The 22,558-nt window shown below is 37.4% G+C and overlaps 1 protein-coding gene across 1 annotated transcript in view; it reads left to right on the top strand.

The window, feature by feature from the left end:
* LOC103603833 (brefeldin A-inhibited guanine nucleotide-exchange protein 1) overlaps positions 1-22,558 on the top strand; it is a gene marked incomplete at its 3' end in the record, with an annotated part of 90,328 nt that overhangs the window by 17,068 nt on the left and 50,702 nt on the right. The window contains exons 2-5 of the mRNA XM_008588421.1: positions 16,122-16,152; positions 16,827-16,983; positions 20,515-20,661; positions 22,438-22,529. Of these exons, the coding sequence (XP_008586643.1) occupies positions 16,122-16,152; positions 16,827-16,983; positions 20,515-20,661; positions 22,438-22,529 (427 nt within the window). The remainder of the gene's footprint in view (positions 1-16,121; positions 16,153-16,826; positions 16,984-20,514; positions 20,662-22,437; positions 22,530-22,558) is intronic.

The following is a 22,558-nucleotide window of genomic DNA, read 5'->3' on the forward strand; positions in this document are numbered from 1 at the left end:
ATTTCCCTCAGTTGCTGTGTTCCCGAGAGTTTTAATCATGAATGGATGTTGAATTTTGTCAAATGCTTTTTCTTTGTCAATTGGTATGATCATGTGATTTTTTCATGGTGGATTACATTGGTTGATTTTTTTCAATATTAAATAAGCCTTACATCCTTGTAATAAACCCCAATTGTTCATGGTGTATAATTCTTTATATAGACCTCTGGATGCTAGTTGCTAATATTTTGTTGAGGATTTTTCATCTATATTCACGAGTGATATTGGTATATATTTTCCTGTACTGTTTTCATCTGTGCAGTGCACTGACAACCCAAGGTCAAATTTGACAGGAAGGCACAGTCCTTCACAAAACTGTTCTCACTTCAGACTCAGCCACAAGCTCCAGGATTTCTAGGCCATCTGCACTTCTGGCCATCTGGCTATAAATTTGGGGGTCCCCCGTACCCCTCAGGATTGCTAGAACAACTCACAGAGCTCAGGAAAGTGCTCTACTTAAGATTACAGTTTTATTATAGAGGGTACAAAATCAGAACCATCCATGAAAAGAAACGCACTGGGCAAGGTTTGGGAGGGCCCCAAATGAAAAGCTTTTTGTCCTCAGAATATTCCACCCTCCCAACTCATCAATGTGTACCACCAACCTGGGAAGTTCACTCAGGCTTCAGGTGTCCAGAGTTTTTTTGTTGTTGGAATTTCATTACATATGCATTATTGAGTGAATCTTTGACCACATGCTTGAAACCAGTCTATGACCCCCTCCTCTCTCTGGAGGTCAGGCTGAGATCATGTGACTCCAAGCCCCAACTCTAATGACGTAGTTGGTCTTTCCAGCATAGCTCATCCCTGTCTTGTCTAAGGGGCTCACCATGAATAACAAAAGACACTCCTGTCACTCAGGAAATTCCAGGGGTTTCAACTAAGACTCCCTCCCAGGACCAGGGACAATGACTGACCAAATTCTTAATTATACAACAGTAGGATTTTGTTACCAGGATAATATTGGCCTCTTGAAAAGAGTTGATTCTTTTATTCTATTCTCTGGAAGAGATTGTGTAGAATTGGTGCTAATTCCTCTGTAAACATTTGGTAGAATTCTCCAGTGAAACTCTCTGGCCTAGGAAATTTCATTTTCAGTAGTTTTTAAACTACAGGGCCGCTCACTTGGGAGAGTGTGGTGCTGATAACACCAAGGCCAAGGGTTCGGATTCCTATGTAGGGATGGCTGGTTGGCTCACTTGGGAGAGTGTGGTGCTGACAACTCCAAGTCAAGGGTTAAGATCCCCTTACTGGTCATCTTAAAAACAAACAAACAAACAAAAAAACCAACTATGAAATCAATGTCTTTAATAGTTATTAGTGGTTATTTGACTATTCAAATTATCTGTTTCATATTGGGAGAATTGTGGTGGTTTGTGCTTTTTGAGGAATTGGTTCATTTGTCTCAGTTGTCAAATTTACGTATGTAGACTTGTTTGTACCCTTTTTTTGTTAGTCACTTTTAATGTCCACAGTATTTGTAGTGATATCTTATTTCATTCCCTACACTGGTAATTTGTGTCTTCCCTCTTTTTTCTTTGTCAGTATTGTTAGAGTTTGTCAATTTTATTGATCTTTTCATTGAATTTTTTCTATTTTTATGTTCATTGATTTCTGCTCTTGTGTTTATTACTTATTTTGTTGTGCTTGCTTTGGGTTTATTCTACACTTCTTTTCCTAGTTTCTTAAGGTGGGAGCTTAGATTTGAGCCCTTCTTTTCTAATGAAGCATTTAGTTCTGTAAGTCTCCCTCAGCATGCTTTAGCTGAATCCCACACAACTTATATTTTCATTTTTATTGTTTTATGGTTTGTTTGTTTTTTTAATTTCCCTTGGGACTTTGTCTTGACCCAGGGATTATTTAGAACTATGTTACTTAATTTCCAAGTGTTTGAAAATCTTACTGTTATTCCCATTGATTCCTGTTTTTATTTTATTGTGGTCAGAGAACACACTTCATATGATCTCAGTTCTTTTAAATTTGTTGAGTCTTGTCTTATGGCCTACGATATGGACTTTCTTGGTGAATGTTCCATGAGCATTTGAAAAGAATGTATATTTTCTGTTGTTGAGTGGAGTGTTTATAAATCTAGATCCTGTTGATTGATGGTGTCATTCAGTTCTCTATCCTTGGTGATTTTTTCGTCTAGTAGTTCTATTAATTATTGTGAGAGGGATGTTGCAGTCTTCGGCTATAATTGCAGATTTGTCTGTTCTCTCTTTCAGTTCTGTTTTAGCTTCATGTATTTTGAAGGTCTTTTGTTTGTTGTATATGCACTTTGGATTGCTTTGTGTTCTTGATGTATTGAACCTTTTATCATTTCATAATGTTCTTTGTCCTCATCATCCTTTTTTGTTCTCAATTTTGCTTTATCTGATACTAATATATCTACACCTGCTTTCTTTTGATATCCTTTTCCATCTGTTTACTTTCAACCTACCTATATCATTATATCGCAGTTAGTTTCATGTAGATAGCATATAGTTGGTTCATGCTTTTTATATCTAATCTGGCAGACTCTGTCTTTTAATTGTTGTGTTTAGAACTTTTATATTTAATGTGAGATTGATATGTTAGGGCTTAAGTCTGCCATTTTACTTTTGTTTTCTTTGCCCTCTGTTTTTCTTTCCTATGTCCCTTTTCTTGTCTTAAAAAATTTTTAGAATTCCATTTTGATTTTTCTGTAGAGTTTTTGAGTGTATTTTTATATTTACATTTTATTTTTTAGTGCTAGGCATTACATTATCTGTACATAACTTATCGTGGTTATACTGATGTCACCATTTTGCCAATTTAGTAACCTATAGAAACCTTAGGCATTCAGGTCCCTTTACCTTCCTTCTTTATAGTGCTATTGCCTTAAATATTTCCTCTACATGCATTAAGAACCACATAAGACAATGTTCTATTTTTTACTTCAAATGTTTAACATAATTTAGAAAACTCAAGAGGAAAAGGATAGTGTTACAATTTCCTATAGTTTTATACTTTCCATTCTTCATGGTATTTCAAAATTTCTTTACCATTCTTTTTTCTCTTTGAGGAACTTCAGCCATTCTTTTAGGGTAGGTCTAGTGGTGACACTTATTTTTAGCTGTCTTTCATCTGAGAAGATCTTGATTTTACCTGTTCCTTTAAGATTTTTCCCTGAAAAAAATCACATACACAATTCTGGGTGACAGTTTTTGGATTTTTTTTTTTGTTGTTCTTTCAGCTCTTGGAAATGTGCCACTGCCCCCAAATGTTGACCTCCAGAGTGTCCAATGAGAAATTCATTTTCATTCTAATCATTGTTTCTCTATGAATAATGTCATTTCTTTCTACCTGCTTTCAAGATTTTTTTCTTTGTCTTTAGTTTTCTGAAGTTTGATTTTGATGTGTTTTGGCATGTATTTCCTTGGATTTTTATCCTATTTGGGTTTGCTTAGTTTCTTGGGTCTGTAGGTTTGTGCACAATACCAGAGTATTTTGTATTAGTGGTTTCAAACCACTGTTGGATTGTGAATTCAATTTTGTGGTTTACGGCTAGTATTGTTGTTTTAAATGGGATTCCCAAGTAGCAAGGGTAATAATTAAATTTTTATTTTCTAACATATATGTAGGTGTGTTTTGGGATCCAGTATAAAACATTTCTTACCATGATTTACAGTAAAAAAAGTTAAAAACCATTGATTGATACCATTCTTAAGATTTTGTTTTGTTTGAAGAGAAGGCTAGTGTTTTTTTTGTTTAACAAAGAATTAATTGTTTCATCTGTGAACATGTGGAAATACATTCAACCTAATAACAATTAAAGATATGCAAATTGAAACCAAAATGAGATACCATTTCAAACTTAAACTATAGGCAAACTTACAAAGTTGGTTAATATCAAATGTTAAGGAGTATGTAGAGAAAGTCCTCCTTCACTGCCAGTGCGAGGTAAATTGGTACAATCACTTTGAAAAACATTTTGGATTTCTTGATAAATTTGAACATGTATATTTTCTGCTGTGTAGCCAGATATTCTATTGGATATTCTATTCCAAAGCGTATTTCATGAAGACACTTGCAAATCCATGCCAGAAGAGATGTGTAACAATGTTTATGGGATCATTGTTTATAATAGTTCTCTATTGGAAACAACCCCAATTCTGTCCACAACAGAATAAACTCTAGTACAGTCACTGAAGGGAATACTACAGGGAAAATGAATGTGCTCTGGTTCCACATGTCCTCCTAATGCATCTCAAGACATAACATTGAGTGATACAAGTGAGCCACAGGAAAAAAAGGAAAATGCATTGAAAGCCTACTTAATGAAGAGGAGGCTAGTTTAACTCCTGGATTTGAGGCTCTGATGCTGATGAGCAAAAAGTATTTTTTTTCCAAATCACCTGGTGTATTAGTCCGTTTCTGTTGCTTATAACAAAACACACAGAACTGGGTAATTTATAAAAAAACAAAATTTCTTTCTTATAGTTTCAGAGGCTCAGAAGTCCAAAGTCCAGGGAACACATCTGGTAAGGGTCTTCGTGGTGATATCTGTTGTGACTCAGCGTATCATATTGTGAAATGGCTGAGCAGAGAGAGAAGTGAGGTGACAGGGTCTTTTAAACAAACAGCTCTCATGGGAACTAATAGAGTGAGAACTCATTCACTAACCCCACCCTCCAGGGAGAGCATTAATCCATTTGTGAGTGATCCGCCCACATGACTTTAACTGCTCTCAACACTGCCACATTGCGGATCAGATTTCCACGTGCGTTTGGGAGGGACAATAACATCCAAAGTCTATCATTCCACCTCTGGCCCCCCAAAACTCATGTCACTCACATACAAAATACAATCATTCCATCCCAACAGTCCCAAAAGTCTTAGTTTGTTCCAGCACCAACTTAAAAGTCCAAAGTCGAAAGTCTCATTTGAAAGCAAAGGCAAAACTCCTTCTAGCTGTGAACCTATAAAAATCAAAAACAAATTTATCTACTTACAAGATATAATGGTGGAACAGACATTGGGTGCACATTCACATTCCAAAAGTGAGGAATAGACGAGAAGAAAGGAGAAACGGGCCTCAAACAAGTCCAAAACCCAGCAGGGCAGACATTAAATCTTAAAGCTCCAAAATAATCGTCTTTGACTCCAAGTCCTGCATCCTGGGCACAGTGGGGCATCTGGGCCCCCAAAGCCTTAGGCAGTCTTGCCCCACAGCCCTGCCAGGTGCAGTGCTGGTACCTGCAGCTTTTCTAGGTCAGTGTTGCACGTTACCAGTGGCCCGACAGTTCTGGGCTCCTGGCGACAGCCCCATTGCCTTGGCTCTACTAGACGTTTCCCTGCTGGGGGCTCTCTCGGGGGGCTCCATCCCCACTTTTCTGCTCCATCTTGCTCTACTAGATGGCCTCCACAGCAGCTCTGCCCCTGTGGCATGTCTCTGCCTGGGCCCCCAGGCTTTTCCATACATCCTCTGAAATCTGGGTGGAGGCTGCCAGGCCTCCACTGCTCTCATGTTCTGCTGGCCTGCAAATTTAACATGATGTGGATGCCGCCAAGGTTTCTGGCTTGTGCTCTCCAGAGCTGCTGCACGAAACACAGTTGGGGCCGCTTGAGGTGGGGCTGCTCCAGCCAGAGTGGCTGGGATGCAGGGAGAAGGATCCAGAGGGCTGCTGTGCCCTGGGTCTGTATTCCAAACAATGTGGTCCCCCTAGACCTCCAGACTTGTGATGGGAAGGTCACCCTTCCAGATTTCTGAAATGCCTACAGGGCCTTTCTCTCGTTGTCTTGGTTATTGGCACCTGGCTGCCTCATAGCCATGCTAATGTCTTTAGCAATCTATAAGCTGCATGCTGCACCCTTGCATTTTTCTCCCACTCTCTGTTTTTCTACCATGTGGCCAGGCTGCAAATTTTCCAAATCTTTACACTCTGCTTCCCTTTTAAATTTTGGCTTTACATCATGCCTTTTCTGCCATAATTCAGCATAGACTGTTGCAAGTAGCCATGTGGCTTCCTTAATGCTTTGCTGCTTGGAAGTTTCTTCCACCAAACATTCTGGTTCACAGCTCTTAAGTCCCACCTTCCACAGAGTCTTAGGGCATGGACACAATGCAGTCAAGTTCTTGCTATGGTGTAGCAAGAGTGATCTTTTGTCCAATTCCCTATAAGTTCCTCATTTGTAATTTCTATCTGAGACCTCAGCAGCACATTTCTATCAACATTCTGGTCACAACCATTTAACCAATCTCTAAAATGTTCCAAACTTTCCCTCATCTTCTTGTCTTCTTCTGAGTCCTCCAAACTCCTCCAGTCTTTGCCCATTACCCAGTTCCAAAGCTGCTTCCACATTTTCAGGTATGTGTATAGCAACACCCCACTCCTTGGTAGCACTTTTCTGTATTAGTCCATTTTGTGTTACTATAACAGAATACCTGAAACTGAGTAATTTATATAGAAAAGAGGTTTATTTGACTTATGATTCTGGGACAGCTGCATCTGGTACAGGCCTCAGGCTGATTCTACTTATGGAGGAAAGCAGCAGGCAGCTGCAGGTATAAGCGGATCACATGGAAAAAGGAGGAAGCAGGAGAGAGAGAGGAGGTGCCAGGTTTTTGAACAGCCAGCTCTCTCAGGAACTAACAGAGTGAGAACTTACTACCCCCACCCACCAGGGAAAGCATTAATCCAATCACGAGGTATCTGCCCCCATAGCAAATAGCTCCCAACACTGCCACATTGGGGATCAGATTTCCACATGAGTGTTGGGGGGAAAATAACATCTAAACTCTATCACCTGGGTTTCATAGTTATTTTTTGTAACCAGTTCATTTGTTTAAAAATTCATGAATCTAAGCAGAAGTTAAGGTCTGCATAAACTCAAAGCAGATGGCTTTAGAAAGACTCAGTATTGGGGCCGGCCCGGTGGCGCACTGCTACAGTGCGCCGCTTGGGAGCGCGGCGGCGCTCCCGCCGAGGGGTCGGATCCCACATACAGACCAGCCGCTCACTGGCTGAGCGAGGTGCGGGCGCAACACCGAGGTTTGCGATCCCGTTGCCGGTCCCGGTCCGGTATGGGCGCAACACTGAGGGTTGCGATCCGTTGCCGGTCACGAAAAAGGACAAAAAGGAAAAAGAAAAAAAAAAGAAAGACTCAGTATCACTGTCTGTCCCTGATGTTAGATGCAAGAACCATAAGTAGGGAAGGTATAAGAAGGAAAAGGGAAGGAAATAGCAAAGAGAAACAAGGAAGATTTTATGTTCTTCATCTCTTATTTCTCCAGAATATGTTAACATTTATTGAATATGTACTTTGTGACTGACACTGTGCTAGGTGCTAGGAATGCAAAGAAGAATGAAAAATGTCCCTGTTCTGTGCAGTGGTTTACTAATGCTTGTTCCTCCTAACTGAAATTTTGTACTCTTTGATCAACATCTCTCAATCCATCCAATCCCTTTCCCAGCCTCTGGTAACCACCATTCTACTCTCTGCTTACATGAGTTTGACTTTTTAGATTCTACATGTGAGTGAGATCATGCAGTATTTGTCTTTCTGTGCCTGGCTTATTTAACATAATGTTCTCCAGGTTCATCCATTTTGTCACAAGTGACAGGATTTCCTTTTTTTTAAGGCTGAATAATACTCTGTTTTATATGTATACCACATTTTTCTTTATCCATTCACCCAATGATGGACACCTAGGTTTCTTCCATATCTTTCTTTTTTTTTTTTTTGTCCTTTTTGAGACCGGCCACACCACGCTCAGCCAGTGAGCGCTGTGAGCGCACCGGTCATCCCTATATAGGATCCAAACCCGCGGCAGGAGCGCTGCTGCGCTCCCAGAGCCGCACTCTCCCGAGTGAGCCACAGGCTCGGCCCCTTCCATATCTTAACTATTGTGACCATAATAAATAATAAATTGTATATTTCAAAATTACTAAAAGAGTAGATTTTAAATGTTTTCATAACAAAATATTAGAAATATGTGAGACGATGGGTTTATTAATTAATTTGACTTAATCATTCCACAGTGTAAACACATATCAGAACATCACGTTGTACCCCTTAAACATGTAACATGTACAATTAATATTTGTCAATTAAAGATAAAATTTAAGAAAGGAAAAAAAAATGTCCCTTACCTTCAAGTAGCTCAGAATCAAGGATAAGCAAATAATCACATTACTTTATAAGTTCAGTGGGCCCTCTCCACCTGTGGATTCAACCAACCTTGGATTTAACCAACCTGATTGAAAATATTTGGAAAAAAAAAAAAATAATACAACAATAAAAATATCCCATATAAAAAGCCAATACAGTATAACAGCTACTTACATAACATTTACATTGTAGTAGGTATTATAAGTAACTTAAAGATGATTTAAAGTAGGGCCGGCCCCGTGGTGCACTTGGGAGAATGCGACGCTGGGAGCACAGCGACGCTCCCGCCACAGGTTCGGATCCTATATGTGACTGGCCGGTGCGCTCACTGGCTGGGCGTGGTGCGGGCAACACCACACCAAAGGTTGTGATCCCTTTACCGGTCACAAAAAAGATAAAAAAAAAAAATGATTTAAAGTATATCAGAAGGAGGTTGGGATGGGAGATTGTATGCAAATACCACACCATTTTATGTAAGGGATTTAGGTATCCCAGGATTTGGGTTTCTGCGGGCCACGGAACCACTCCCCCACACATACTGAGGGACAACTGTAAGTGCTTTATAAAGATATTCCCTTAGTTCTACAGGAGCACATATACAGGGGTGGCGAGTGATCATGGGGAATTGGTGAGAGACCAAGTTTGGATATGGAATATTTCACCTAGGAGGTGAAGTTTGAGCTCCATCTTGAGAGAAGGAGTCAGAATTTGCCAGGTCAACTGTAGGTTGTCCAGATTCTGAGGAGGCTGCTTAGGAGTATATTACAAGGGGGTTGGTTTAGGGGCAGTACTCTTTTATTAAGCTCTGTATTCATATCTCTTAACCATCCAGTTTTCTTATCCAGATACAGCACATTAAAAGAACTTCCCATGTTCCTAGCAGTCCTTTTGTGCCTCTCAGCTCTTTCTCCTATTTGCCAAGAAGTTATTTCAAACCCCAACCTCTTTAAGCCTCTTTAACTCTTTCTGTTCCAGTTATCTATTGCTGTATAATAAACTATCCCAAGCCTTAGTGGTGTAACACAGTGACCATTTTATTATGCTCACAGATTCTGTGTGTCAGGAATTCAGATGAGGCGTGTTGCTGCTCCACAATGCCTGGGGCCTCAGCTGGGAAGACACAAATGACTGGGCGAGATGTGAAAGGCTGGGAACTGAAATCTTCTGGAGCCTTCTTCACTCATGTCTGGTGCCTAGGCTGTGATGACTTGAAAGCTAGGCTCAGCTGGGCCTGTTGACTGAACCACTTACATGTGGCCTCCATGTGTCTTGGGCTTCTCACATCAGGACTGCTGGGTTCCAAGAGGGGTTGTCTGGAGAGCTGGCATTCTGAGAGAATCAGGCAGGAGCTGCTTGGCCTTTTTTGACCTAACCTCAGAAATTGTTGGTCCGGACTCGTGGCTCACTCGAGAGAGTGCGGTGCTGGTAGCGCTGAGGCCGCAGGTTCGGGTCCTATGTAGGGATGGCCGGCACGCTCAATGGCTGAGCGTGGTGCAGACGACACTGTGCCAAGGGTTGCGATCCCCTTACTGGTCCAAAAACAAAAAGGAAATTGTCCACTGTCACTTCCACTGTACTCTATTGGTTATAAATGAATCTCTAGGGCCAGTTCAGTTGCAAGGGAAGGGGATTTAGATTTTTTTCTCCTGGTGGGGTTGTGGCAAGATCACTTTGTAGACAGGCATGTGGGAGGGCAGATTTCATAGTGGCCATTTTGGAAAATACAGTCTGTCTCCCAGTCTTTAATTTCATATATCTTCATTCCTGCTGAATATTGCCACTTGAACATCTCACAGTTGCTTAAAATAAAACATGATCAAAACTTACCTGTTCTTCACCTCTGCCCTTCCACTCCTACTCCCACACAGTGGGAAAACTGCATTTTATGTCTAAGTTAATGGTACCTCTATATTATCCAGTTATGCAAGCCAGATCTCTTCTTACTAAACCCCAATCCCCAATAAATGAGATTGTTCTGTTGTTCTTCCTTGTCCATGGAGTTTACATTTAGTCTTCCCTGTTGTCATGGCTTTAGTTCAAGCTGTCATCTCTTCTCTAAGTTACTATAACATTCTTTTGTATTTTTATTTAATTTTTAACTATATGAAATGTGATTCTAAAGTCATGAGTGGTTTTGAAAAAGTAAACCTAGCAGAATTTATATATCCAGGGGAATGTTACTTTTTGAAGTAATACTTACATTGATGCAGTGTTTTGTAAATGTTTTATTTAAAAGTACTTTGACATATTGTGATAGTTGATTCAACTCACTGTTCTTAATTATAATTAATCAATACCATCTTTATGTAGGGTTACATGCTTCTTTGAGAATCTAATGAGAGTTATATACTCTTTTCCTATAACAATGCTTGCATACATAATTTGAGATGGATCACAGAAGAACTGAAGTTAAGAATTTTTTTTTTTTTTCCTTTTTGTCTTTTTTTCGTGACCGGCAACGGATCACAACCCTCAGTGTCGCTCCCATACCGGACCGGGACTGGCCACGGGATCGCAACCCTCGGTGTTGCTCCCGCCCCTCGCTCAGCCAGTGAGCGGCCGGTCTGTATGTGGGATCCGAACCCTCGGCGGGAGCGCCACCGCGCTTCCCAAGCGGCGCACTATAGCAGTGCGCCACCGGGCCTGCCCAAGAATTTTTGTTTTATAGTCACATACCATTCTTGAGACTTGACTCTAAGCCACTGTGATCAATTGATGGTTAGTTTCATACCCTTTCTAGAGAATTTTCCTTCTGTGAGGTTATTCATTTAAAAGAAGGAGGCAGGCAGGAAAGAACTGCAAACAATGAATTCCACAAATATGTTTGAATACTAGCAGCATTATGAAAATTGATACAGCCTGCCACGGTTACCGCTTTGAAGGAGACAACACTTTGGATGTGTAAGTTCTAATGTGTTTATTAAAAACTATCCATTTGATTTTGAGGTCTTTCCTTAGATGACCAGTTTGGTTTGCATTTAGTAGCTGCTGTTGCTTTGTAAGGTATACTGTGTATAAGACAAAATTGATGTCATGAGAAGTAGACACAAATTATTCGTGGTACACAGATAAAAAGAATTTGAATCTGTGTATTATTTTGAAGTTTTTATTTGTATTGTTAATGGGGAAAAAAAGAGAGCTGCTAAGCAAGATGGCAGTAAAAATAGTAATGAGAGGAAATATTTAACATACTTAGGAAATCAGGTATCATTTGCATATACTGTTATTTTTTTAACTTTTTTCTGTTTATTAAATGTGTCCTATGCCTTTTCAACAGTGTTGACTTGGTTCCAGTTATTGAATGTACCTGAAAGGAATAAAACTTGTGTTTCTTTTGCAACATTTTAAAATCTATACTTTTTATGCTAATTCACAATGACCCATTTCTTCCTACTTTAGTCTTTCCTGCTATATATAATACAGTGGTTGTGCTTCTAAGGTTATTTTTAAAATCTTATAAAACTAGTTCTAAAGGGATAGAGCAGTTAATGCCTAGAAAGAAAATTCCTGAAAGAATTAAGGGTTGTGATTATATAGTTTAAAAAGATTAAATATCACTGAGCAAATCTAGCATCTGATTTTTATCTTATTTCAGCTCAGAAATAATGGTTTTTTTTTAAATCACATTCAGTGCTGTTTATTTACATTGTCTTGTGTTTCCAGAGTATTGTCAAAAATATTTTGCTGTTTGTGGTCATCCTTGTCTTGGTTCTGACTTTAACAGGAAAGTATTTCACAATTAAGCATTAGTGGTTTTTAGTTTTGCAAGTGCTACTTTTTAATTTGATGCTTTAATTTTTTTTTCCTTCTGGGTGTTTTTTCTTTATTAATTGAGAGTTATTAGCTTATTTCTTGATTCCATTGTTGAAAGCCAACCTGAAGCAAACTGTTTCCATGCTGTAATTCATTAAAATAGAGAGGCAGTTTTCTCAAAGACTGTGTTATTGGGCATTCATTGTAATTTAAGAAAACTAAAAAGGAATTGCTTTTTATTTTTTATTTAAAAAAAATTTTTTGGTCTGAACCATTGACAGAAATTGCTTTTTTAGTGTAGGTTCAAAAGCTAGTTTAAGAAGTCTTACAGTTAAAATAAATGGATGTGCATATAAACAGATATGAAACCAAATTGTCTTCCACTTTTTTTTTTTTTTTTTTTGGTAACACTTTATAACAGTGATTCTTAAACTTCTTTGTGTATAAGAATCCCCTTGAAGCCTTGCTAAAACAGACTGTAGGACTCTACCTTCAGAGTTTCTGATTTGGTAGGTTTGGTGTGGAGCCTGAGGATTTTCATTTCTGACAAGCTCTCAAGTGATGCTGATGCTGCTGGTTCTGGTATCACACTTTTATAATAAGCTTACCCCGATTGCACCAGTTAATAGAAGTTTGCTTAAATATAGCACAATGTACTGGTTGATACACTAGTTTTAGATTAGAGATATTTACCAACTGTCTGATCTTAGAACCAGCCATCATTTCACTAATCTGATCCTTCGTTTCCTCATCCATAAGATGAGGAACTGTCCTATAAGCATAAAATTAGGTAATGTTTGGAAAAATGTTTCAAAATGTATATTGCTGCACAAATATAAAGTAATATTGCATATTCTTTAAATTTTTCAGCTTGTTTTAAAATACTGTGGTTTATAACATTACTTTCAGTATTTTGATAAATATTCTCTCTAACATCCCCTTATTCCCCTAAACAAAAAGTAATTTTGTTTACTTTTTAACCATAGTTTCTTTCAGGTGAAGTGGACTTGAGTGCCTTTGAAAGGAAATATATTAAGATGAGTGCAGGCAGTCTTTGTGGGACTGTAAAAATATAGGCATTTTGCAAGACCATAAAGATAACCATGCAAGCTGAAACCATTCAAGCTATCTTAATAGTCAGTGGGAATAATTGTGATTGTTCTGTGACCTTTTTCTTCGGTGGGTTATAGATACATAGAGAAATGAAAAAAAATAAAATAGTAAAACTAATATTTAGTACACTGTAATTTAAAACATTAGAAACATTGAGAGTTAAACTGTTCTTTTTTTTGTAAAAATTTTGCAAGAATGGTTTGAACTGTGCTTGCCTCCTTGTCATAGAACTTACAACATGGAGGGCCGGCCCGGTGGCGCACTGCTACAGTGTGCCGCTTGGGAGCGCGGCGGCGCTCCCGCCGAGGGTTCGGATCTCACATACAGACCGGTTCCCGCTCACTGGCTGAGCGAGGTGTGGGCGCAAAACTGAGGGTTGCAATCCCGTTGCCGGTCCCGGTCCGGTACGGGCGCGACACTGAGGGTTGCGATCCATTGCCGGACACGAAAAAAGACAAAAAGGAAAAAAAAAAAAAAAAATTACAACAAGGGGGGAAAAAAAAAAAAAAAGAAAAAAAAAAAAAGAACTTACAACATGGAGAGATAGATAGATAGAATGAATTAAAGAGATAGAATCAAAGAAAGGGAAGGAGGAAGGGACAAAAAGAAAAAGAAAATTATGGTATTATCTGAATTAGCAGCAAAACATCACATTCAACAAAGTTTGTGTTGGATATGTTTTGTTAGACTGTTTAAATATGGGCATTTAAAAAATAATGGAATCATAGAATAAAATAATGAAATCATAGAATCACAGGATCCTTTGAACCATACTATCTTAAAACAAGGGTCAGCAAACTTTTTCTGTAAATGGCTTTTATGGGCCAAGAGGAAAAATCAAAGATATTATGTAGGTGTTTAAAAAACAAGAGAAATCAAATGTATACAATTTTTTTATTGATGAAATTTAAAATAAAAATTTAGTATAATTTTTATAATCATGGTCTCCTAATGAGAAGAATGCAATTCTTTTAGGGGGAATAACATTTGTTTTCACTGGGGTTCAAAGTTAGTGTTTCCTTTTGTCAACTCAATTGCAAGTGTTCAGCTGTAAAAATTATTCTTGAACTCGTGAGTTGGTGGGCTGTTGTCTACCCATGTTTTAGAATATAAGGGGCCTTTATAATCATCTAGTAGTTAATGAAGTCAAGGTTGTTTCTTATGGTCACACAGTTTTTAGTGACAGGTGATACCAAAACACAATGCTCTTTAAAATGTTTCACTTCCTCTGATACTCTTAACATATCATTTATTTAACCAGAATACCCTATTCCCTAATCATCTTATAAAAGGGAATTCACCTTATAGAAAAACTGCCCCCTTTTCTGTGCCTCACATCTTTTTCTACCTTACCTCAGCCTCTTAAGTAATAATAATAATATTTTAAAATGAAAATACAAATACTGTATCAAAATTATTTTATTGAAGATTTTGGGCAGTTGATACAACATTTTCCCTTTATCAGTGCATATTTTTAAAAGTGACTTAAATTAATTTTAATTGTATCAGTGAACTATGTTATTTTATTTTATTTTATTTTATTTTTGTCTTTTTTCGTGTCCGGCAACGGATCGCAACCCTCAGTGTCGCGCCCGTATCGGACTGGGACCGGCAACGGGATCGCAACCCTCGGTGCTGCGCCCGCACCTCGCTCAGCCAGCGAGCGGGAACCGGTCTGTATGTGGGATCCGAACCCTCGGCGGGAGCGCCGCCACGCTCCCAAGCGGCGCACTGTAACAGTGCGCCACCGGGCCGGCCCGAACTGTGTTATTTTAGTAGCTGAAATGCACATCTTAAGTATAAGGCATTGTGAACCTTTATTAAGTAGTATTTTAAATAGCTGTAGATAATATATTTACACTATCCCTCTTTCATTCTTACCACTGGTAAAATGGTAAGGGGTTTGGTCCACAGAGAACTAGAAACACTGAACAGCAAGTGCCTGGCACACAGAAGGTAATGAATATGTTATACATATTGTATGAGTAAATTGTATACTTGTCAAAGTCACTTTTAAGGGGCTTAATACTCTTACAGTTTCTGGTACATGGAAGGTGCTCAGTAAATGATAGTTTTTAATAATTATTAAATTTATAGGCCAGTAGTTGTTTATAATACCCAAACTTAACACAGTTTGCTCAATATTCTTAGACACAGCTATATTAAGAGTAGTTAATAAACCAGGACCTGGAGTTAGATACCTAATATTGAAGCCTGGTAAAATCTGTTTAGCCACACACCCAAGCCATGCAGCCCTCAGACAAGTTATTCGGTCTCTCTGCCTCACTTTCCTAATCTTTTAAAATGAAGATATGATAGTACATAACTCATAGGGTTGTTGTGAGGCTTAAATATGTTAGTACACGTGAAGTGTAATAGTTCGTGTAAAGTTAGTAAATGTACAGTATAATAGTGCTTGTCATATGTTATGTTTGAATACATTTCTTCCAAATTTGAAGCTGGTTCAGTCAGTTAACCAGATTCCGCAATTAAATTTAAGGGTCTTCTATTATAGGTAGAATTTATCTAATTTACCTAATCCCTTATAGTATAAGCAGGGGGAAATTTTCCCATTAAATTTGGCATGTATATTTTATAGTTGTAAATAGAAAAATTGGTTAAATATCAACACATATAAACATATTCAAGAAGTTATAGTTCTGGCATGATATCCTTAGATAGTCACAAGAGTGGTACATGGAGGTGTTTTTTTCCCCCTCACCCAACATGTGCCTTATATTTTGTGACTGTAATATGGCATACATCTATTCTGTTCTTAATATTAATGCTTCTGGTCAATGTAAATAGTTACTTGACAAAAAAGGAAATGCTTTGGGAATTAGTAATCCATAATTTCTCTTTATGGTTCTTAATGTACATTTTTTTTGTATAGTTTTATATCTATTTTATTTAAGTTAATACATTTAGATGAAACAGAATTTTAGAACCTTATTTTCTTTCAAATTTGCATTCTTTACAACTTTTTGTAGAAGTCCCAGGTGAGTTTATAAAAACCTATCAAATTACTTAATGATCTTTCTGTTGTCAAGTGTTCTAATATATGCTTTTTTCCCCCCCCCCAGAGGAAATAAAAGCCGAAACTGAAAAACAGAGGTTTGTGGGATTTCTTTTCTTTGGTAAAAATAATTCGCAAACTTGTCAGTTTGGACCAAAATAATAACAGAATCTAAATTTTAGTGTGGCAAATTTTCTGCATGTGATCTTTATAGTAAAATCAATTTTTTTAAAAAAAGGTTTTTAAGGAGTGTAATTGTAAGTATACTTATAAATGCAAAAAGACCTCATATGGATAAGTATGTAAAGGTATTTCTAAAATACCATGAGATATGTTTTAAAGTCTTAAGACTGACTCATATTTAGAAAAATTACTGGGCTTCTTTGATAATATTAGCTTCTCTAGGGTTCAAGTAACTCAAAAGTGCAGTTTGACTTAAGGACAAGTAGAAAACCAATTGATTTTTAAGGTATTATAAATGATTTGTTAAGTGACAAGAAAGTATTTCTATAATAGAAACACCTTGAGGTCTTTGGAAAGAATGTTAGACAAGAATCCAGTGTCTTATGTTTCTCAAAGCTCTGACCACTAGCTTTTGACCTTGTGGTAAATCACTTAGCTTCTTTGGGCTTTGGTTTCTTCATGAACTATGGGAAGATGGAGGATGGGTTCAGCAAGATTCCTTTAAGAACTGAAATTCTGTGTTTTTATATGAGTTTATTATCGATATGATAAATGTGATATTCTAATCAGTCTCTTCTTTTTTATTTAGTCCTCCTCATGGAGAAGCAAAAGCTGGATCAAGCACCCTTCCCCCAGTGAAATCAAAGACAAATTTTATTGAAGCAGACAAGTACTTCTTACCCTTTGAGTTGGCATGCCAGTCCAAATGTCCCCGCATAGTTAGTACATCTCTAGATTGTTTACAGGTATGTGTAAAAGGGCATTATCTAAAATCTGTCAGATTTTTTTTTTTTTCCTTTTTGTCTTTTTTCGTGTCCGGCAATGGATCGCAACCCTCAGTGTCGCGCCCGTACCGGACCGGGACCGGCAACGGGATCGCAAACCTCGGTGTTGCTCCCACACCTCGCTCAGCCAGTGAGTGGGAACCGGTCTGTATGTGGGATCCGAACCCTTGGCGGGAGCGCCACCGCACTCCCAAGTGGCGCACTGTAGCAGTGCGCCACCGGGCCGGCCCTAAAATCTGTCAATTTTGAATGTGTTTCTAAAACATTAATTACAATTGATGATTTAGACATTTCCATGAAAGCCTTAATTCTTTTTTGTAGTAAGAAACCAAATGTTTGTTTATATTCAAGATAGACTGTAATAGTTACAAAAAGATGTTGCTAGTTTAATGGTAACAAAAATTATTAGCTTAGTGAAACACTTTCATTACTGACAACCTTAGTAATGAAAATGTTGATTTGATCTCTTTCCATCAGTAAAATGCAAAAACCGTAATACTTTTATCATCCTGATGACTTTATATACATCATCATTTGCAGATGATTTTACTAAATGCCTGCTGTTTTGTATAAAGCAATAGGTTAATATTGGCAGCTTAATATTTCTCTGGACTTTAGCTGTCACACTCATTCATGTCAGAAAAATTCCTGAACTCTTTCATCCAGTTTTACATACACGCACACATTTACTCACACATGCTCACACAGAAGATCCTCTTAATTATTTGTAAGACAGACCTCCAGACAGACGGGTACTTCTCTTCTTAGGTGTTCTCACCATTAGAGAATTAAGTGTATTCATCTAACAAATCAGTGGCCAGGAAAAGACCTTGTGATTTGTCCTTAAGATAGGTTAAAGATAAGTTCATCTGATTTATCTGATTTGTGACTTTGTTTTCCCTGGAAAATTAGAATGTGATATCTAAAACCTTCCCTTCTAGGCCATAATGGTAATTATGAATGAACAAGTCTGTGATTTATTGCAGCCAGTGTATGAAACTGGCTTTTCTGCATATTGATCTAATTTGGAAAGAGTTTTGGGGTCATTTAAAAGTGTTAAGATAGTTTTCACAAAAGCAGTGTTAGTAGAACCTTGTTTAGGTAAGCAGAAAGCAATTCTGACTTATTGGAGACAAGTTATCAAAGTATTGCCTGATGGTTTCTTTGTTTGTTTTTCTTTCTTTCAGTTTTAATTTATATTTATTTTTGCGGGGTAGAGTGTGGTGTTTCATTTTTTTTTTTTTACCCTTTTTAATTGAAATATAGTTGATTATACATATTTGTGGAGTGCAGGGTTAAATATCAATATCTATGTAAAATATGTGATGTTCAAATCAGGATAATTAGTATATATATATATTTTTTTGAGTTCCTGCTTTTATTAGGATAATTAGTATATTCATCATACAAAGTGTAATCATTCTTTGTGAACCTTTACCAATTTCTCCCTAGCCCTCCTCCCCCTCACCCTTTCCCACCTCTAGTAATCACAGTTCTGTTCTCTCCTTTTGAAAGTTCATGAAAGTTCAACGAATTATTATGATCTCTCTCTCTCTCTCTCTTCCTCCCCTCCCTCGCTCTCCCTACCCTGGGAACATGTGGTATTCTCTTTTCTGTGCCTGGCTTATTCCACTTAACATAATTTTCTCTAAGTTCATCCGTATTGCTGTGAATGGCAGGATTTTATTATTTTTTATGCCAGAGTAGTATTCTATTGTGTGTATATATCACATTATCATTATCTAGTTGTCTCCTGATGGACATTTGAGTTGGTTCCAACTCTTGGCTAGTGTAGACAGAGCTGCAATAAACACAGGAGTGCAGGTATCTCTTTGATATGATTTCCTTTCCTTTGGGTACACACCCAACAGTGAGATTGTTGGATCATATGGCAGTTCTATCTGTAGCTGTTTGAGGAACCTCCATACTGTTTCCCATAATAGCTGTACTAATTTACAGTCCCACCAACAGTGTAGGAAGGTTCCCCTTTGTCCACATCCTCTCCAACATTTGTTATTCTCTGTCTTTTTGATAGTAGCCAGTATAACTGGCGTGAGATGATATCTCATTGTGGTTGTGATTTGCATTTCCCTGATGCTTAGTGATGTTGGGTATTTTTTCATGTGTCTGTTGGCTATTTGTGTATCTTCCTTTGAGGAATGCCTGTTTAGCTCCTTTGCCTATTTTTCAATTGGGTTACTTGTTTTTTTACTGTTAAGTTGTTTGAGTTGTGTATTCTGGGTACTAATCCCTTGTCGGATACATGGTTGCAAATATTCTCTCCCATTCTGTAGGTTGTCTTTCCCTCTGTTGTTGTTGTTGTTGTTGTTGTTGTTGTTGTTGTTGTTGTTGTTGTTTTGCTGTGCAGAAGCTTTTTAGATTGATATAATCACATTTGTTTATTTTTCCTTTTGTTGTCTTTGCTTTTGGGATCTTATTCATAAAGTCTTTGCCCAGTCCTACTTCCTGAAGTGTTTCTCCTATATTTTCTTTTAGGAGTTTTATAATTTCAGGTCTTATATTTAAGTATTCAATCAATTTTGAGTTGATTTTGGTGTATGGTGAGAGGTATGGGTCTAGTTTCATTCTTCTACGTATGGATATACAATTTTCCCAGCACCATTTATTGAAGGGGCAGTCTTTTCCTCATTGTATGTTCTTGGTGTCTTTGTTAAAGATCAATTGGCTGTAAGTACGTGGGTTGATTTCTGGGTTCTCTATTCTGTCCCATTGGTCTGCATGTCTGTTTTTATGTCAGTACCATGCTGTTTCAGTATGTGCTTACATAGCACAATGCTTCATTTAGGGTGACAGCATAGTTTTGTACCCATTAGGTCACCACTTTTCTCCCTCCCTCCACCCCTCCCCCCTCCCCACCTCTGTTAACCATTATTCTACTCTCTGCTCTTATGGGAACCACTTTTTCTTTTAGATTCCTCATATGAGAGATTATGTGGTATTTGTCTTTCTGTGCCTGAGTTACTTCACTTAACATGATGATTTCCAGTTCCATCCATGTTGCTGCAAATGATAGGATATTGTTTCTTTTAATAGCTGAATCGTATTCCACTGTGTATAGGTACCAGTTTTTTATCCATTCATCTGTTGATAGGTATGTAGGTTGATTCCATCTCTTGGCTATTGTGAATAGTGTTGTGATTCACATGGGAGTGCAGGTGTCTTTTTGATATTTTGATATCATTTCCTTTGGGTATATACCCAGTTGTGGGATAGCTGCGTCATAAGCCTGTGGTTTTGTTGTGGTCATTCTTCTGTTTTTGTAATTATTGCAAGTGGAAATAATTTCACATGTTTATAGCTAATAAACTTTCTCCAGAAAAAGTCGATGTAGCCTTTGGCTTTGATTATATCTTGATATTCTTATGTAAAATTTTTAATGTATATTCAATTGCATATTGTAATTTTAATGTATATTCAATGAGTATATAAGTTAGCTTAATTTGGATCTTTATTTTTTCTTCTCCATTTCAGAAACTAATTGCTTATGGACATTTGACTGGCAATGCTCCAGATAGTACAACCCCAGGCAAAAAATTAATTGATAGAATCATTGAAACGATATGTGGCTGCTTTCAAGGTCCTCAAACAGATGAAGGAGTTCAGTTGCAGATAATAAAGGTAATTAATTATAAAAGGTGAACTTGTTATTTATAATCTGTATTTTTTTTAAATCAGAAGTCTTTTTCCTTGAAAATATTAGGAAACGTCATTTTATGTGCTTTCCAGGTATAATAGAGGTTATTTGGCTGCTTTTTAGACCCCATGTCAGGATTTTGTTGAGGAATGCCAGGAGTTCATTAGAAGAAGACTATACAGTCGTCCCTCAGTATCTGTGATTCCTGGACCTCTCATGGATCTGTGTATGCCCAAGTCCTTGAGGTGTAGGATTTGCATATAACCTAGGAACATCATTTGTATACTTTAAATTATCTCTAAATTACTTATAGTGCCTAATTCAATGTAAATACTATGTGCATAGTTTGTAATACTGTATTGTTTAAGGAATAATGACAAGAAAAAAGTCTGTACATGTTCAGTACAGATGCAATTTTTTTATCTAATATTCTCAATCCACAATTGTTTGATAGATATGGAATCCAAGAATATAGAGGGCCATCTGTATTTCCATATTTCTAGTTTAGGTTTGGGTCCCCCGAGTCTTCCAGAGTTTTTTTGTTTTCTGACATGTTTTTTATAAATACTCCATCCTTCAAGCTTTAGGATGGTCCTTCAAGCTTTGACCTCACTAATTTCTTTCTTCTGCACTGCTGGACTCCTCATGGCCTGCTCTCTCAACTGATGGACCACCATGTGAACTACTTGTTCACTAGCTTTCATGATTGCCTTGCACCTATTCATCTACTGAACCTGCTCAGCAAAACCCTGTCCCGGGTTCATGCTGTGATGTACCTGGATGGGATGAACTACTTAAGAAAAAAATTAGTCATATTTTCATTCTGCTAAAAATACTGAGTTCTTGGTGTTACTGCTAAAGGTGGTGGGAGTATGTTTATATATCAGTAAAATTTTTATTTACGATAGTACTTTTGAAATTATTTGCATGTATAAAGTGTTCCTTCGTGGGTGAATATAGCCCTTTCTGAGCCTTTCAGTTTTATAGCTGTGTTTGCTTCACAAGTCATATAATATCTTTATTCTAAAAAAAATGTTCAATCATTTTGGTTTGTCATTTGAAGTTTCATGTCATTTAATGGTTTAATTAGGATATATTCATTAATGGTGTTCCTACATAGTACTGTACAACATAAAGAGGACAAAAAATATGTCTTTGCTCTTGAGAAATTAAAAATGATCCAATGTGTGAAAGTTCATGTAGAGTTGTCTACTTTATTGGAGGATTCACCTTAGGATTATTTTAAATGCTTTATTCTAAAACATTTATAAACATCTTCAACAGTAACAGCAATGGCACATTTATTGAGTTGTTTGTAAAAAAAGATCTCAGAAAAATTTGGAGGTGAATAAGACACAATATGTGTCCTTCAAAGTTGACAGTCTAGTTCGGCAGATGTGTGAGGCATTATCTGTACTCTATTGTGACCGCGTGTTAATATTGTGCATTTTAATAAACTAAATTAAAACTTTTATTAAAATGAGACCTGGGTTAAAACAAATAGTTGAATGGTTTCCCGATGTTCTGGGGTTTGTGAGGGTTATGTGGAAGCTACTGTCAGAATAATGAAAATATCATATATTTTAACAGTTGATGGTATATTTAAGGAAAGTAAAAATTCTGTATATACTATTTGAAAGTGGAAATTGTTTCGGTAAGTTTTGATTCTAATATGAAAATATTTCAGTGTTCTGGTGCTAAAACTGTGGATCAAGAAAATTCCTTTAACTTTGTCTTTTTTTTTTTTCTTTTTTTTAAAGGCTTTACTTACTGCAGTAACATCACAACACATAGAAATTCACGAAGGAACTGTATTGCAAGCTGTGAGAACATGTTACAATATCTATCTAGCAAGCAAAAATCTCATCAATCAGACAACAG

The sequence above is a fragment of the Galeopterus variegatus genome, unplaced genomic scaffold (genome assembly GCF_000696425.1).
Source record: "Galeopterus variegatus unplaced genomic scaffold, G_variegatus-3.0.2 Scaffold4815, whole genome shotgun sequence".
Taxonomy (NCBI): domain Eukaryota; kingdom Metazoa; phylum Chordata; class Mammalia; order Dermoptera; family Cynocephalidae; genus Galeopterus; species Galeopterus variegatus.